Below are 14,717 nucleotides of genomic sequence, written 5' to 3' on the forward strand. Positions count from 1 at the left end.
TATACTAGCCAATTGATTTTCTTTCTTCTTTTTTATTTTATTTTTAAAATTAAGAAAAGATAATATGGATAATTATGTTTCATAAAAGTAGGAACTATTATTTGATTTTGTTTTTAATTTTAATTTTTTTCATATGAAAAATGTGAATTTACCATATTATCTTCATTTAATTAATAATTTCAATTCTTAATGTTTGAATTAATCAATGGTATTTTCTGGTATTTTGAATGCTTTACAATTCTTTGCTTTTTGCTTTATATATATATATATATAGACATATATATATATATATATATTCAGACCCCAAAAAAAATCTAATATATAATGATCTCTCAAATAAGCTTATTTAAGGGACAGCCTATTTTACTAATTCAAATAGTTTATTTTGTAAATATTCATTCAAAGATCATCTCTATAAAAAATCACTTGAATCCAATATTATTTGACCACTCAATTGAATTATTGAAATTTTAATACTTTCTTGAAGCACCATGTTCATTGATTTTGAATGACACAATTGGATGTCGAAATAATTTTCGATTTGTCTAATTTTTTGCAATGATAATCTATGAATGTACACTTAAAAATTATATGGTTTGGATACTCACCGCCTCCCTCTCACCCTCATTTACCCTCTCCACCGACGCCATTTCCATCAATCATGTACTTAAATGGCTAGCTTTTTTTTTTTGGTCTGAAACTTAAATGGCTAGCTTATGGCTCCTCCCCATGAAATCAGCTCCAACAGCACAACCCCAGAGCGAGCCTATGCGCCTCTGCAACATCCGAGCTGCCATGCTCGATTTCTTAAGCTTTGGCGGTTCGAAGTCGGTTATGTAAACAGTATTACGTAGACGATACCAACAGACTAATATAGACATTTGAAAATCAAAAGCCTAATATAAATATTCAACCGGAAACACAATCTGCTTGTATTAGGCTTCTGGTGTGCGCTGAATAATGAAGTGGCAAACTCATGACATATGCTTGAATTTGAATATCAAGCGGCATAACAAGTTTTCTGTCAGCCGCAGCCATTAATTATTAATTATTATCCATTTTGCAGAGTCAAAATGGAATTTATATTGTGGCTCCTAATTTAAGGAGCTATATTTTTTGACAAATACCCAGGACCGTAGACTTGACTGACTGTAGCCATCTCCTCCACTGTTGTCAACCTGTTTGCGTAGTTTTTAAAAGTTTAGACTCATCTCAAGGTCAGGCGTATCAATGCGTTTTTGAGGACTTACAAAGGAGATCTTAGCCTATCTTTCAGTTTTTTACAAATTACTCACTAAGAAAGATTGTCAACAGCTAGACTCAAACTTAGACCTTGATAGCGAAGAGAATAATCCTTACCAACTCAACCAACTTTCGTTGACTTTACATAGTTGTATTTTGTAATCGAAGCAACATAGATTTTCTCAAAATTTTAATTTTTTATATATGAATATCTCTACTTCATGGATTGCATAAACTTACCAAACAATGACTATGTTGGCTTCGTTTATTAACTAAACGCATAACCTATTCTAATCTTAAGCACTCTTCCCAGAATCCAAAATTAATCATTATAAATTAACCGAACTCTTAACCTATTATAATCTTAATCCTCCTTTCCTTCCCGCCGATACACCGACATTCAAAGAGAAGAATGATGCTGACAAAAGTGGCTTAGCCTGTTTAGAGCTACAAATTATGTCAACTGAACTCAAAAAAAAAAACCATTTCAAGATAAAAGTTGTGTAACTTTCAGTCAGTTCTTTGAGCTTAATGAATTATTTTTGCATGTGAAATTATTCACAGCATCAAATCAAATATACAAGTATACAGCATCCCCCAATCCCTCTTCACAATTTGTGATGAACCTAAAAAGATCAAAAAACCCAAAACTCCAAAACAAAATTCAACCCGAAAAACCAATAGCAATATCATCGGGGGCCAAATGTAACCGACAGGTCAACAGGCACGCCCATTTTCTCAGCCCAACTCTGCGACTCCAAAAACAGCTTCGATACCAAATCCGCAGCCCGACCCATATCCGGTCGCCTGTCCGGATCCTCCGCCACGCACTCCAACGCCAACATCACCATCTTCTCCGCCACGTCCATTGGAAACGAGTCCTTCAACCTCCGGTCGACCCACCTCCTCACCCCGCCGCAGCCGATCCTTATCGCCTCTCTCGCCGTCTCGATCGCACTCACCCTCCTATACACTCCGTCTCCGCCATTTTCATCCATCATGTACTTCAATGGCTCCTCACCTGAAATCAGCTCCAGCAGCACAACCCCGAAGGCATAGACATCGCACTTCTGCGTCACGGTCCCGCTGAGCTGAAACTCGGGTGCCATGTACCCTCTGGTGCCCTCCACCTTCGTCGACCGAGCGTGGCTCTCGCCGCAGAGCTCCGCGGTGCCGAAATGGCAGATCTTGGCGTTGAGCACGACTTGATCCTGGTCGGAGACGATGATGCTGGAGCTTTTGATGTGGTTGTGGACGAAGGTAGAGTTGAGGCCGAAGCTGTGGTGGATGTAATCGAGGCCGTGGGCGAGGTCGGTGGCGACCTGCATCCGGGAGAGCCACGTGGGCAAAACGGTGTAATTCGGGTTCTTAGGGTTCCGTAGGCAATCGGCGAGGGTGGCGCCGGCGACGAATTCGTAGACGAGGTAGACGTAGCCGCTGGAGAGGGAGGCGCCGAGGAGCTTGATGATGCTGGTGTGGTTGGATTTGGAGATTTGGGCGAGGCGGTGTTGGAGGTCGGCGAGGGAGATGGGGAGGCGGGACTTGCGCTGGAAAACGACGGCGTCTTTGCCGCGGAGGGAGCAGCGCCAGGAGGAGGATGTGGAGGAGGAGGAGAGGCGGCGGGCGAGGAAGTTTGCGGTGGAGGAGCGGATTTCAGACATGTCGTAGATGATGGGATTTTCGGGGAGGGAAGATTTGAGGGACTTGAGGGATCCGATGGAGGAGGTGGAGGACTTGGAGGAGAAGTTGTAGCTGGAGTTGTTCCCGTTGGCGCTGAAAGTGGTGGAGTAGGGGTCTGCTGCAGGAAAGGAGGAGGATGATTTTGGGGTTCGGGATTTGTTGGGGCTCTTGGGCTCCATCGCCTGCGTGCTCTTTTTGGTCAAGCACATCAGGACGAAGGGGTTGAACGTGGCGGTGGTGGTGGCGGCGGCAACGGCGTCATTTCATAGCAGAATTGGGATTTTCGGATTAAATTTTGCGCTGGTTTTGTTCAAATGTATAAAAATAGGATGTGATGAATAAATTAGAGAGTATATGAGTTGCGTCCTTGTCAATATCTTGTGATCGAGTACCTGACTAAGCGGTAGAAGAAGAAGAAGAAGAAGAAGAAGACCAACCACTTTGTAATACCGTGATATTTTATTATTGATTGGAAAAAAAAAGTAGATATTATAAATTATTCGAAACTACAAGCTTACTTTATGCACATGTGACCAATTGAGAGACGACAATAATCTTTAGGCTTTTAATCACAAAACATCTCTCATGTCTTCGAAACTATCAGATTGCATCTTCAAAAAAAAATTTATCATTTATGGTCCCCAATATTAATATAGATCCTCTTAAATAATCATTTTATTAAAAAAACAAACCTGTTAAATCTAAGAATATAATCATCAAATCAATCTAAAATTTTATATATATATTATTTCCTTCCCTTCACTTTTCTTTCTTCTTCTTCTTTCTCTCCTGTGAATACAATATAACCTTTGCTCTCAGGAATTGCAAGTGTTTTCTGATTATTTTCATTTGGGTTTTTTCGTTTATGTGTTTTGGGATTATTTAGTTTCTAAAGCAACCACAACTACAAGAACAGCAGCAGATTAAAAGGGTTTTGATTAATATTAGGTAGCTTCTAAATTTTCTCGGGATGGAAGCAGAGTATTGATGTTCTTCATCTTCCTCGTCTTCAACAATCACAACAACAAGCATAGAGAGGGATAAGGATGAGGAAGTGGGGGAAGTGGGTGGCTGAGATTAGAGAACCTAACAAGAGGTCTCGAATCTGGCTTGGTTCTTACACGACGCCGGTTGCCGCCGCCCGAGCATACGACACGGCCGTTTTCTACCTCAGAGGCCCTTCTGCGCGCCTCAACTTCCCAGAAGTTGTGTTCTGAGAAGACGGCCAGCAGCTACACGACATGTCAGCCGCTTCGATACGAAAGAAGGCTACGGAGGTTGGGGCAAAAGTCAACGCCGTTGAAACTGCTCACCGCTCACCAATATCGCAGTCGAAAACGACGTCGAGCCTGGTGAATTCCCAGAAGCGTGATTTAAATAAGTATCCCAACCCAGAAAACTCTGATGAAAATTAATTGAAAAAAAAGGAGGAAAAAAGAGAGTAGGGAAGGAAATAAAATATTTTATAATTTTGAATTGATTTGACGATTATATTCTTGGATTTAACAGTTTTTTTGACAGATGAACTATTTAAGAGCACCTATATTAACGTTAAGGACCATGAATGATAAAAAAAAACTTTAAGAATGCAATATGATAGTTTCGCAAACGTTAAGGACATTTTGTGATAAAAAAACCTAATCTTTATAATAAAGAAAGATGTTGGCATATGGTTGGGCTTATGATGGCCTTTTTTTTATCTTCCTAATTATTGGCTCTCCTATCCAACAAAACAAAAATTATAAGTTCTCCTATATATTCGCTATATTGTTAATAATTAATAATTTAACAGATTATGCAAACAACCCTAACTTATGCCGAACTAACATTTAGTTTAGTGATATTTACCTTAACTTTAAGGTCTCAAACTTGACTCGCATAAATACTCATGACGATTTATACTGTTGATCAATTTAATAATTTGGTTTTTTTTTAAATTACAAAAGACGATAATATTTTTTTGATAAGTGCAACAAAACAAATACAAATAAGAGAAGTTAAAACTAAGATTAAAGAAGGGGTGTGTTTATAAAATAAAATAAAAATACAATGTGGTCAAAAATTTGTAGGGGGCGATGACGATGAGCATATTTTGAGAGGACTCTTCAACTACGCAACGTGGCGATATCTTATGTGACGCGGCTCTAGTCCAGCATGCCACACAGCAGCAGCCAAAGAGGTTTTATTTATGTTGGTCAAATCCTAAATTCATTATTATGTCCGCGGGTGGGATGAAATAATTTGATGAACAAGCACCACATTCGGGTCAAGACTCAAGAATGAGAACAATAAGCAGATTTTTTTATAACTATTTTATTATAAAAAGCAGAAGATACTGACCTTCACCACACCACACCGTCGCCAGTGCCACATAATTATTAAGAGGAGGAATACTAGAATCGTGTTTGTGTAGCTGAAATATGTACAAAAACAAAAGAAGAAAAAAGAAATTAAAGATTTGTAACTCAAGTGATTAGAAGTATTTTCGATCATCCGCTTTTATCCTAAAAATAAAAAAAGAATTGACTTGCCAAAAGAAAGAAGAGGATTGACGGATAGATAACATAAAATAAAAGATCTGTTTTACTCGGATATTCTTTCGACCATTATAATTTTTACAATAAATCCCAGCTAGCACGCAAAGGGTGGGAAGAAATATCCCATAAACTTTGGCGTCGACCACACGAGCCAAAATCATGGGCCTAAATTGCAACATAATACGCGGAGAAACGATGAAAATAAAAAAAGAGACAATCTAGGCCTAGGCCTAACCATCCACGTTTTCTTCCATTTCCGTTCCTGAGGTCTAAACCCAAAGAAAAAGGCATGGAAATTACCTAAAGCTAGATCTAGAGCTAGAGCTAGGCGTTAACATAAGCACTGAGAGCATCACCAGTGAGCCTGCAAATCCTCCACTCCGGCAACATCTTAGCTCCCATTTCCTCATAAAACCTGATGGCATTCACATTCCAGTCAAACACACAAGCCAATCCAAATTTCCCATAAACCATCTTCACAGCCTGCTTAGCCACAGATGAAAGCAGCATCTTCCCAAGCCCTTTCCTCCTATAGCACTGCCTCACAAACAGGTCCTCTATGTAAAACCCAGGATTCGCCAGTTCCGCAGAGGGTAGGAAGAAATATCCCATAGACGTCTTTGACGTCGGCAACACGAGCCAAAATAATAAAAAGGGCAAAAAAAGGGAGGGGGCGGTGGGAGAAAGTTTCTCTTTTCTTTCCCGTGACCAAAGTTTGGGCCCGTCTTCTTCTCTATCTTCCCTTTTTCTGGAATGAAGTTTGGGTCTTTTCACTTACTTTGATCCTCACGAAAGAAGAAGAGAATTCTCAAGAACGTTCTAGCTACTAATAAAGGAATATTAGAAGTCCAAATATGAGAATTTTCATTTATGGCTCGATTTATGGCAAAAAGGCAAAATCAACACACACACAAACCACACAGAAACGAAAGAGCAAAGCAATTAAAAAACACAGTAGAACAAATCAAACAACAATGGCATACAGCAGAAGATTTCAGAGATGTAAAAGGTGTAGCTGTGACATTGCTAGGACTAGGAGAAACAACAAGGGTTCTACAAGACTGCCTCCTCAGTCATAATCTTCCTAGCCCACACACACATTTCCATCTCAAAACAAACAGACAAGAAGAAGAAAGAAAATACACAAGAAGGAACAATCTAAGGCGGGCTAGCCTTCAACATTCTCTTCCATTTCATTTGATTTCCTGAATTCTAAATCCAACGAAAAAGGTATGGAAATTACCTAAGCTAGAGCTAGAGCTGGGCATTAACATAAGCATTGAGAGCATCACCAGTGAGCCTGCAAATCCTCCACTCCTGCAAGATCTTAGCACCCATTTCCTCATAAAACCTGATAGCATTCACGTTCCAGTCAAGCACAACCCACTCCACTCTCCCATACCCCATCTTCACAGCCTGCTTAGCCACAGCTGAAAGGAGCATCTTCCCAAGCCCTTTCCTCCTGTAGCACTCCCTCACAAACAGGTCCTCTATGTAAAACCCAGGCTTCGCCAGAAAAGTCGAGTAGTTTGGGAAAAACAACACGAACCCAGCAACGCAGGCATCGCCGCCAAGAACCCCACCGTTGGATCTGAACAAATCGCGGTCTGGGTCGTTAATCGGAAGGTCCAGATTGACGACTTTGGTGACGGGCGGGTAGGCTGCGTTGTTGTACTGAAGGTGTTCGACGAAAGGCGCGTGCGAGACTTCGAGGACGAAGATGGTGAAGGACTGGAAGGGTGGGGAGGTGAAGAGGGTCGAGGAAAGAGAGGCCTCGGTGGCGATGCACTGGTCGGAGAGGCGTTCGAAGACGGCCATCTGGTGGATGAGCTTGTGGATGTGGGGGACGTCGGTGGGGTGGGCTAAGCGGATTCTGGCGAAGAGTGGGTGGCCCCTTGGGGTCGAGCCTTGGGGCACGTCGTTGGGTGCCTCTGGGGCTGGGCTCGGTGGTGGTGGCGGTGCGGCGGCGGCCATTGTTGGGTTTTGGGTTACGCTTGCGGTTTTCAGATAAAGTTGATTGCGGTTTTCAGAGAGCTTGGGAAAATCGTACTGGTGATGAGTAGTGAGGACTGAGGAGAAGTGGGAACGGTTATTATAATGGAGTTCGTTGTGCGCAGGATTTCAATCCTGCCCGCTAAACGGATCCAACGATTTTGCGCCCGCCACGTGAGAACAAATTCGTGTCTTTTAAGATAAGCATCCGAGAGATAAAGAGAAACTTTGCATAAATGAGATTCATTTTCCTTATGTGGAATCATCACCACCTGAATTAGAACATTCAATTGGGAATTTTATGTATTTCCATTCATCTTTTACGTTAAATAATTGGGACATTTTGAAAAAAGTCAAAGGAGAAAGAAATATTTTTAAAAGAAGCCAAAATAGACAGAAATGTCCTTATTTATTTTTGAATTTCTTAGGAAATCCTTTACATTTAGTATGCTTTGGTTTGTAAGTTGGTGGGTTTTTCTGTCTTTTTTGAAAAAAATTTGGCTTTTTTCAAAAGTGAAAGTTTTTGTGTGGCTAAAACCTAAATTTACTTAAATGAATTTACTCATTACGATTAAAATAGTTTGGTTTAGATGACACTTTAATTATATCTCACGATTACAATACATGAGAAATCTACTTCAAATTTGAACAACAATCTAATCTTCATCATCGGATTCAATTCAGTCTAATGGCAAATTTGAACAGCCCTTGCCTCTCTTTGCCTTTTACAATGACAAACAAATTTTATCTCACGTTGAAATGACAGTTGATCTTGAAATTTTATGTTCCGGTGTTCTCGAGAGGTAGAATCAAAGTTTGCTTCATTATCCACCAATTTCGTGAGTCTTTTTCTAAAAGAGAAAGGGTAAAAGGGAAGTAGGAGTAGACTTTGTTTTCTTTTATTTAATATTTGTTTAGAAGTCTAAGCACAGATTCTTGCATCTATATATATTATAATAAGAGAACTTTTTGCCAACCTCAACAAAAACTATCAAATATAGATTAATTATATTAAGAGGTGAATAAATTCAACATTTATGAGTAGTATTACTATTATATCTGCTCAAATAAGACTTTGTATTTATTTTCTCGTAACCAATTCATTGATTCCACGTATCTGTTTGGGCTATCCAGCACAAAGGTTTTTTTCTTAATCCTTCGGCCTTGGGCCACAACATGACAGGACCGTCCAGAAATTCCTCGGAACACAGAGCAGACCCGCCTAGTTACCGACATCATCCCGATGCCGGGCCCATCTACTAGCGAGACTTTCTACCAAAAATTTGCGAGTCTCACGTAAATTGAACATTTCCCAATTCGACCTGCTCAAAATTCTGATTTAAAACAACCAACTGGCGGCATGCTTTACAGGCAGATACAATAATTTACAAACAAGGCCTCGGGCCTTACAAAATTTAAACCCTCGATGGGCGTCTGAGCATAACTACAGAATTCAAAATACAACCAAATATCGTCAATCTGAAAGGAAAAGGTACCAAGAGTCTCTACGAAGACTGAATTCCAAAATGCACCCGGTCCGCTCAATGCAAAACTCGATCGCTCTTGGTCAGGCAAAAGAAAGTTGTGAGTGGACAAAAAACCAAGTTTAGTTCAAGTGAAAACAAAATAATGTAACCCCCACATTTTATATGCAAGAAAACCATAAGTGTAACAAAACAACATAAACAACACATGCATAGATATTAACACCATTATACCGGATCTCAAATCCGTAATCCGTGAATAATACTTCACGAAGCCCACCACTCAAATTAAGAGTTCCGAGAGGTTAGACTCTCATAAACATTCATGCAAACATACAATAATATACCTACTAAATATATGATGTAATAGAATAATGATAATAATAATAATAATAATGATAATATAACCAATATTTACTTGTACCAGGGAAACAATCCAACCGGGGGACTGTTTGACTAGTCCACATGGCAGAGCCATTCCTCAATTCACCACGTGTCTAGGGAACGAGCCGTCCAACTGGGAACGAACTCTCACCAGACGCATAGCCGACATCAAAGCATGCGCTGAAATACCCTACGCGCGCAGACTACCCCAACTCCAGGGTCCACAGCAACATCCCCTCAAGGATGTTCTGAGTTCTCATAATTTCAAAAGTACTCAATATCCGTAATCAAAATCAGATCAGGGGAGGTACATGAATTAGTGCTTAACGCACTCCAACCAGCAAATCAAATATTACCTTACCATAGTCCATGCCAACCATCACGTACCCCATGCATAGACGCATGCAAATATGTTTTCTCGGAATTCAAATATCATAATAAGGTGTATAAAAACCTTAAACGTTCATTCGAGCATATAAACATTTCTTGATAAACAAAACAAAACTATATGCCACAATTCCATAAATGAAATCATACTGAGTTTCAAAAGAAAAAGTCCACTCACAAGTAATCCCACACAGCTTGACCCTTAGAGGGTCCCACTGCGCGTATGTTGGGTCTGAGTACTGATATGCAGAATATAAAAATACGATTAACGTCAAGCGCTTCAAAACAGAACTTTAAAATAAAACCCTAGCTTCCCGGGAGTTTCTATAGGTTTGACGAGGTCTAGGATACACGTCCTATACATTTGGTCCGAAATGGACGATTAGATCGCTCACGATCGCCCAATTGGACGGTTACGAAACCCTCACCCTAGGTTAGCCTTTCCGGAGTATCCGGGACTCCGTTTTACGATCCGTCGAATCCTACACGATCCTAAGGGTATCTAGAGGAACATATTTCAGTTTGAAAACGATCCAACGGTTGGGACATATCGAACCCGAATAACGCCCAATATGCGATAATTGGTTCGATTGTCAAACGACCTCGGAATCGAGATCCGCGAAATCCTACGCGCTCGTGACAACCTAAGGATCACACTGGAATGATTTACAGCTCCACCACACTTGCCCACGCGCCGCCACACGCGCTGGCAGCAAGCGGGTGTCCAAAGCGATTAGGCTTGGCCGGAAAATCTCAAAATCTCAGCCCCAGACTCCTATCCTAGATGTAACACCCTATTTGGAGTCACTTTTGTTCTTGGGCCCACCCCAAAAACTGACCGGAAGTGGCCGGAATTTCATCCCGAAATCCGGCCAAAACCTAAGTCGAAAATCAGACCTCCTACGCTCAAAATCAATGCAATCCTATCCAACCATCAGCTAGAGCACGGAAAATAGGTAGAAATCCATACCTTATACGTCCAATTTGGTGAAGAAATGAGAGAGAACGAGCGGTTTGAAAAATCGGGAAAAACCACCGGATTTCTGCAATTTCCGCGAAATTCGCGGCTGTTATCGACGGAGCTTGGCTGGGGTGTGACGGTGGGGCCTGGCCGGTCTGTTTGGCACCGGTGTCACGGTCGGTGGCGGCCGGAATCGGTGGTTGCACCGATCGGAAGAGGTGTGCTCGCGGGAGGGAGGAAATTCGCACGAGAGAGAGAGAGAGAGAGAGAGAGAGAGAAAGAAAGAAAAATAAAAAAGAAAATCTGATTTTATTTTGACAAAAACCCTTTTTGAGTTATTTACGGTTTTGCCACCGAAGGAAATTTCATCGCCAAAACCTCGGTATAACTCCGATTCAAGCCTACCGCCTGTCCACGAATTCATCTCAGAACCACCTACGCAACCAAACCACTTGTGGTCCCAAAATCCTTCCGGACAAGAAAATGACCGAAAGACCCTACCCCAAGGGTAGTTTCGTAATTTCATATTTTAATTTAGTTTTACCATTCGCATTGGAAATTAAACAGAGTCGGGGTGTTACAACCTACCCCCCTTATAAAATTTCGTCCCCGAAATTTACATACCTGTTAATTGAAGAGATAAGGATATTCAGCCCGCATTTGCGCCTCGGGTTCCCAAGTAGCCTCTTCAACAGTTTGACTTCTCCACAATACTTTCACCACAGGAATGGATCTGGAGCGCAACTTCTGCTCTTTCCTATCCAAGATCTGTACAGGTTGTTCCTCGTACGTCAAATCTTCACTCAACTCCATAGGTTGGTGCTCCAAAATATGAGAGGGATCAGGCATGTACTTCCTTAACATGGATACATGAAATACATCATGAATCCGAGATAGTTCTGGAGGTAAGGCAAGTCTATAGGCAACTGGTCCAATGCGTTCAGTGATCTCATAAGGCCCAATATAACGAGGGCTTAACTTCCCGCGTTTACCGAACCTCATCACACCCTTCCAAGGAGATAACTTCAAGAACACCCAATCTCCAACTGCAAACTCAAGATCCTTGGATCGGTTATCCGCGTAACTCTTCTGTCGATCTTGTGCGGTTTTCAACTTCTCTTTAATTATTTTCACCTTCTCAGTTGTGGCTTGAATACTTTCTACCTTTTCCAGCTTCCTTTCACCTACTTCATTCCAGCAAACAGGAGTTCTACACATTTTTCCATATAGAGCTTCATACGGAGCCATCTCAATACTTGAATGATAGCTATTATTATAAGCAAACTCCACCAACGCAAGGTGAGTATCCCAACTGTCTTTTAGTTGTAAAATACAAGACCTCAACATGTCTTCCAAGGTCTGAATGGTTCTTTCCGATTGTCCATCAGTCTGTGGGTGGAAAGCAGTACTAAAATGTAACTTAGTACCCATAGCCTCATTTAAACACTTCCAGAAATGAGATGTGAACCTTGCATCCCTGTCCGACACAATAGACACAGGAGCTCCGTGCAACCTCACAATCTCATCTACAAAGAGTTTTGCCAGCCTTGACAAGGAATAGGTTTCTTTTATAGGTAGAAAATGGGCGGACTTGGTGAGTCGATCAACGATCACCCAAATTCCGTCATGCCCCTTTGAAGTACGTGGGAGTTTGAAAACGAAGTCCATTGTGATAAACTCCCACTTCCATTCAGGGATCGGAAGTGGTTGCATGAGTCCGGACGGTTTCTGTCGTTCCGCTTTCACTTGTTGACAAATCAGACATTTGCTCACATACTGAGCAATATCTCCTTTCATATGTGGCCACGAGTAGTACTCCCGTAAAGTCCGATACATCTTAGTACTTCCCGGATGCATAGAGTAAGTAGAACAGTGCGCTTCTTCCATGATTTCTCGTTTCAAGTCTTCATCGTGCTTGGGTACACAAAGACGAGTTCCAGCTACCAAAGCTCCATCCTTCCTTATTGCATAATCCGTCCGTGTACCATTCTCTACTTCCGACCTTAGCATACAAAGATTAGGATCTCTCAATTGTGCTGCAATCACCCGCTCAACCAAAATAGGCCTCACCTGCACACTAGCAAGCATACCTCCCCGAGGAGTCATTTCCAACTCCACACCATCTTTTCGCAGTTCTAACAATAGCGGAAGATAGACCATTCTGAGATGAGCTAAACTTCCACCAACATTCCTACTTAGTGCATCAGCTACCACATTAGCTCGACCGGGATGATATTCAATCGTACAGTCATAATCTTTAATCAATTCCAGCCAACGTCGTTGTCTCATATTCAACTCCCTTTGAGTGAAAAAGTACTTGAGGCTCTTGTGATCAATGAAAATCTGACACGTCTCACCATACAAGTAATGCCGCCATATTTTAAGCGCGAACACCACTGCGGCAAGTTCCAAGTCATGGACAGGGTAATTCTGCTCATGCTTCTTGAGTTGCCTTGAGGCATAAGCAATTACCCGGTCATGTTGCATCAGAACACATCCCAAGCCTTGTAAAGATGCGTCACTATAGATCACAAAGTGCCCCGAGTTATCCGGAAGAGCTAGAACAGGTGCGGTGGTTAACCGCTTCTTCACCTCCTGAAAACTCTGCTCGCACTCCTCCGTCCAATCAAACTTAACATCCTTCCTCGTTAACCGAGTAAGAGGTGCTGCTATCGAAGAAAACCCTTCGACAAATCGACGATAGTAACCCGCTAACCCCAGGAAACTCCGTATCTCTGTTACACTTGTGGGTTGCACCCAATTCACAACTGCTTCTACTTTGCGAGGGTCCACATAAATTCCTTCTGCTGATATAACATGTCCAAGGAATTCCACTCTATCCAACCAAAACTGACATTTACTAAATTTAGCATAAAGCTTCTTTCTTCTTAAAGTCTTCAATACTAATCGCAGATGTTTCTTATGACCCTCCAAAGTGCGGGAATAAACCAGAATATCGTCTATGAATACAATCACAAAACGATCCAAATAAGGTCGGAACACTCTGTTCATGAGATCCATAAACGCTGCCGGTGCATTTGTCAATCCGAAAGGCATCACCAAGAACTCGTAATGACCATAACGAGTCCTAAATGCTGTCTTGGGAATATCATCTTCCCGTACTCTGAGTTGATGATATCCCGATCTCAGATCAATCTTAGAAAAATATTTGGCACCCTTCAACTGATCGAACAAGTCATCAATTCGAGGCAAAGGATATCGATTACGCACTGTCACCTTGTTCAATTGCCTGTAATCGATACAAAGTCTCATACTTCCATCCTTTTTCCTTACAAATAATACCGGTGCACCCCAAGGGGAGACACTAGGTCGAATGAACCCAAGGTCCACCAACTCCTGCAATTGAGTCTTCAACTCACGCAATTCTGCTGGTGCCATTCGATAAGGGGCTTGATAAATTGGATTCGTTCCTGGAAGAAGTTCAATAGTGAATTCGGTTTCTCTCTGGGGGGGCAAACCAGGAAGATCATCAGGAAAGACATCTGAAAATTCACAAACCACAGGAATATCTTCCAGAGTCAAAGTGGACCCTTGAGTATCAATGATATGAGCTAAATATCCCGCACAACCCTTCTGGAGTAACTTTTTTGCCCTTACGGCAGAAATAAAACAAGATGGGAGAATTCTACGTTCTCCATGGAATATTACTTCAGGTTGTCCAGGACTTTTGAACACAACTTCTTTCCGGAAACAATCCACCGACGCACGATGCTTTTCCAGCCAATCCATTCCCAAGATAATGTCAAGGTCAACTAATTCCAAAGGAATCAAATCAGCTTCCAACATGGCATCACCCACTTGAACATAACAATCCGTGAAAACCATGTCCGCAAACAGAACATCGCCCGTAGGCAACGAGATACTAAAATTCCCTGCCATGGGTGTCGGTCTAACACTGGCATAAGGTGAGAAACTATGGGCGATGAAGGAATGGGTGGCCCCGGGATCTATTAAAACACGAGCAAGGTAACCAAAAATAGGGATCATACCAGTGATAACATCGGGTGTCGCTTGCGCCTCCTGCTGTGT

At 41.6% G+C, this 14,717-nt stretch overlaps 2 protein-coding genes and 1 pseudogene across 2 annotated transcripts; 1 reads left to right on the plus strand and 2 right to left on the minus strand.

The window, feature by feature from the left end:
* Positions 1-1,727: 1,727 nt before the first annotated feature.
* Positions 1,728-3,683, minus strand: LOC103332351 (lysM domain receptor-like kinase 3). The gene has a single exon (XM_008235077.3). The coding sequence runs from the start codon at positions 3,129-3,131 to the stop codon at positions 1,932-1,934; it is 1,200 nt and encodes a 399-aa protein (XP_008233299.2). The 5' UTR covers positions 3,132-3,683; the 3' UTR covers positions 1,728-1,931.
* A 209-nt stretch (positions 3,684-3,892) lies between these two features.
* LOC148917394 (ethylene-responsive transcription factor ERF011 pseudogene) lies at positions 3,893-4,428 on the plus strand (annotated as a pseudogene).
* Positions 4,429-6,401: 1,973 nt separating this feature from the next.
* LOC103332352 (GCN5-related N-acetyltransferase 8-like) lies at positions 6,402-7,539 on the minus strand. Its single transcript, XM_008235079.2, has one exon. The coding sequence runs from the start codon at positions 7,431-7,433 to the stop codon at positions 6,714-6,716; it is 720 nt and encodes a 239-aa protein (XP_008233301.1). The 5' UTR covers positions 7,434-7,539; the 3' UTR covers positions 6,402-6,713.
* Between the last annotated feature and the right edge of the window lie 7,178 nt (positions 7,540-14,717).

This window comes from Prunus mume, linkage group LG5, assembly GCF_029339155.1.
Source record: "Prunus mume cultivar Tortuosa linkage group LG5, ASM2933915v1, whole genome shotgun sequence".
Lineage (NCBI taxonomy): Eukaryota > Viridiplantae > Streptophyta > Magnoliopsida > Rosales > Rosaceae > Prunus > Prunus mume.